This window comes from Sycon ciliatum, unplaced genomic scaffold (genome assembly GCF_964019385.1).
Source record: "Sycon ciliatum unplaced genomic scaffold, ocSycCili1.1 SCAFFOLD_1343, whole genome shotgun sequence".
Classification (NCBI taxonomy): Eukaryota; Metazoa; Porifera; class Calcarea; order Leucosolenida; family Sycettidae; genus Sycon; species Sycon ciliatum.
The window spans coordinates 1-2631 of NW_027044872.1; the positions used below are offsets into that span (position 1 = coordinate 1).

Consider the following 2631-nt stretch of genomic DNA (forward strand, 5'->3'; position numbering starts at 1 on the left):
CGGAGGCCTAAACAACGTAATTGTCGGTGGAGACTCAAACTCCATTTCCGATGGTGACAACAACTTCATCGGCGCTGGTGACACCAACTCAAACAGCGGTGAACAATCGGGGATTGTTGCGGGTAGCGACAACACGATCGTAACCAGCGCAGACAATTCGTTCATTGGAGCCGGTGACGGCAACATCATCAGCTCTACCGATGTTGATAATGCGATCGTCTGCGGGTCTACCAACACCATTGGTGCAACCGCGCTCAGCGGGAATGCGATTGTCGGTGGATCGGGACACACCATCACGGCCGCGGGGCTAGGACGGTTTATCGGCGGCGGCGCGTCCAACATCATGGATACAGCCTCATCGAACGGATTCATCGGGGCGGGATCCGGTAACCTGAACCGCGGAACCGCCGCGGGTATCGTGGCGGGAGACGACAACGACATTACCGTAGCGGCGTCCAATTCGTTTATTGGTGCAGGCACGGGACACCGAATCACGACAGCCACCGCCAACAATGTGATAGTTGGCGGTGATTCCAACTTTGTCTCAGGCGGTACGTCGGGTGGCATCGTGAGCGGAGTCGGTAACCGCATCACCGGCGGTGACGAAGGCTTCATTGGCGCGGGAGACCAGAACCTAGTTGCCGCCGACGACGGATTCGTGGGTGCCGGGCAGAACAACACAGTCTCCGCCGCCCAGGGTGGTATCGTCGCGGGGCTCAACAGCATCATTACCGCGGCGGGTGGGCAGAGCTTTATTGGAGGCGGACAGCGCAACCTCGTATGCGACCTGCGCGGCGTTGTGGGTGCAGGCCAAAACAACCAAAACGGCGCCACCAATGGCGTCATTGGCGGAGGGTTCGGCAACTCCATCGGGGGAGGCTGCCCGGGCTTCCGGCGCGATGTTGCCGGCGCTCAGAGCTCCGGCATCTTCGTGGGCGAGAACAACACCATATCGACAACGGGAGGCGCGGCTGCGATCCTCACCGGCACGGGCAACACCATCTCGGGCGATAGCCAGAATGCAGCCATCGGGGGAGGTACCACCATCACCATCAGCGCGACCGGGGACAATGACTTTGTCGCGGGTGGGGAGCGCAATAGTATCGCGGGCGCGTCCACCAACTGCTTCATCATGGGCGGTCGCGTCAACATGGTGACCGGCGCGTGTGAAGGCGGAGGCGTGGTGGGGGGCTTCAACAACACCATCTCCGGAACCGCCGGCTCGGTTATCCTGGGCGGTAACAACATCACTGCGACGGCTGACAACACCGCTTACGCACAAGACATGGAAGTGGTCGGCGATCTTACACTAGGGGGCGGGATTCTCTCTACAAGATTCACGTTTATCGACAACACCGGAGGCGCGACGTCGTACACTCCGACCAACGACGACCGCTGGATCATCACCGACTCTAGCGCCACGCCCACGGACATCACCTTCACCCTCCCCGACGCCGGACTCGATCATGGTCGGCAAATTTGCATTAAGGACTTGTGCACTCTTGCCGGGGCTAGGGACTACATTTTCAGCGTAGGAGCGGCGGGGTTCCCCATGTTCGGATCCAACGGCGGCTTTGGAGGAACCGCACCCGTCTTGCCACCGGGCTCGTTCCTGACAGGGGCAGGCGGCTTCCAAGTGTGCATCACATTCTACGATGGATCGGACGGCGGGACCGCGGGGTGGATTCTGGGTCCAGGAGTTTGATTGTTGTGTATTACGAGTATCGAAAGGTTGCTCTGAGCTCAATCGTACCGTCGGCGTTATGGATCACATACGGCCGCACGTTTTCCAAATTACTCAGTAAAGACAGAGCTCCTCGCAACGCCGGTTTCATGAACTGCGTCGTAGTCAGTACTTGCCCAAACGAACCTCCAGAAGGTATGTGCGTAACCACATCTTCCTCGTAGTAGTAGATTGTAAGCTCGGTGATTCGCACGTCAATGATACTCTTCTCCCTGTGCACATACGTGTTCCCCTCCGCGCGATAGGTCGCGTTCTCATAATGTACAAAGTTGGCCTCATCAAGGGCCTCTTCAATTTTGGACAGGATGGATTCGTACAATGCCCACTCCTCCGTATTGTTGTAATACCACACAAAGTAGGCGTTGTAGTGTTGGTGCACGGCCTCTTCAATGTGGCCGTAGTAGCCGTCGCGCTTGTTGAAAACTGTACGCACCCGCGCCTCTGGCTTTTCGAAGGTTTTCCTCAGTAGAGTGCGCGCGCAGTAGTGCTGGTCGTCGAGAATGTCCTCTGTAAGAACGAGCGAGCTCCCCATCACAGTCCAGGTCACGCCGCTCGACAAGCAGTGGTCCGGCACATCAATCGCGAACTGGCCAAAGTTGTTGCCCAGGTAGAGAGTGTCGCTGTTCCCGTACGACCCTACCATACACGCGTGCGGCGTAATGTCATTGGCTTCCGTCATGAGCACCGCGGAAATGGGAGCATCCGTCAAGGTTTCCCGCGTTCTTGTATATCCCAGGAAGATGCGCACGTGGTCTGCGGGAACGGGATCAAAGACATCGTAGACGCAACTGGAGTTACAGAAGCACCCCAGGCGGGGGGTGATCGCACCCGCGACGCATGTGGCGTGAATCGCGATGATCGCGGCCAGACACGCCAGCAATCTCATA

General features: G+C 58.1%; 1 protein-coding gene across 1 annotated transcript; it reads left to right on the plus strand.

Moving 5' to 3' along the window:
* The first annotated feature begins 343 nt into the window (after positions 1-343).
* On the plus strand, positions 344-1705 carry LOC135830690 (uncharacterized transmembrane protein DDB_G0289901-like). The gene has a single exon (XM_065342917.1). It carries the CDS (start codon positions 344-346, stop codon positions 1703-1705), a length of 1362 nt encoding a protein of 453 aa, XP_065198989.1.
* The last annotated feature ends 926 nt before the right edge of the window (positions 1706-2631 follow it).

What these genes read in the sequence shown, in the direction of transcription:
- LOC135830690 (XM_065342917.1), top strand. Translation starts at nt 344, where the DNA reads ATGGATACAGCCTCATCGAACGGATTCATCGGGGCGGGATCCGGTAAC.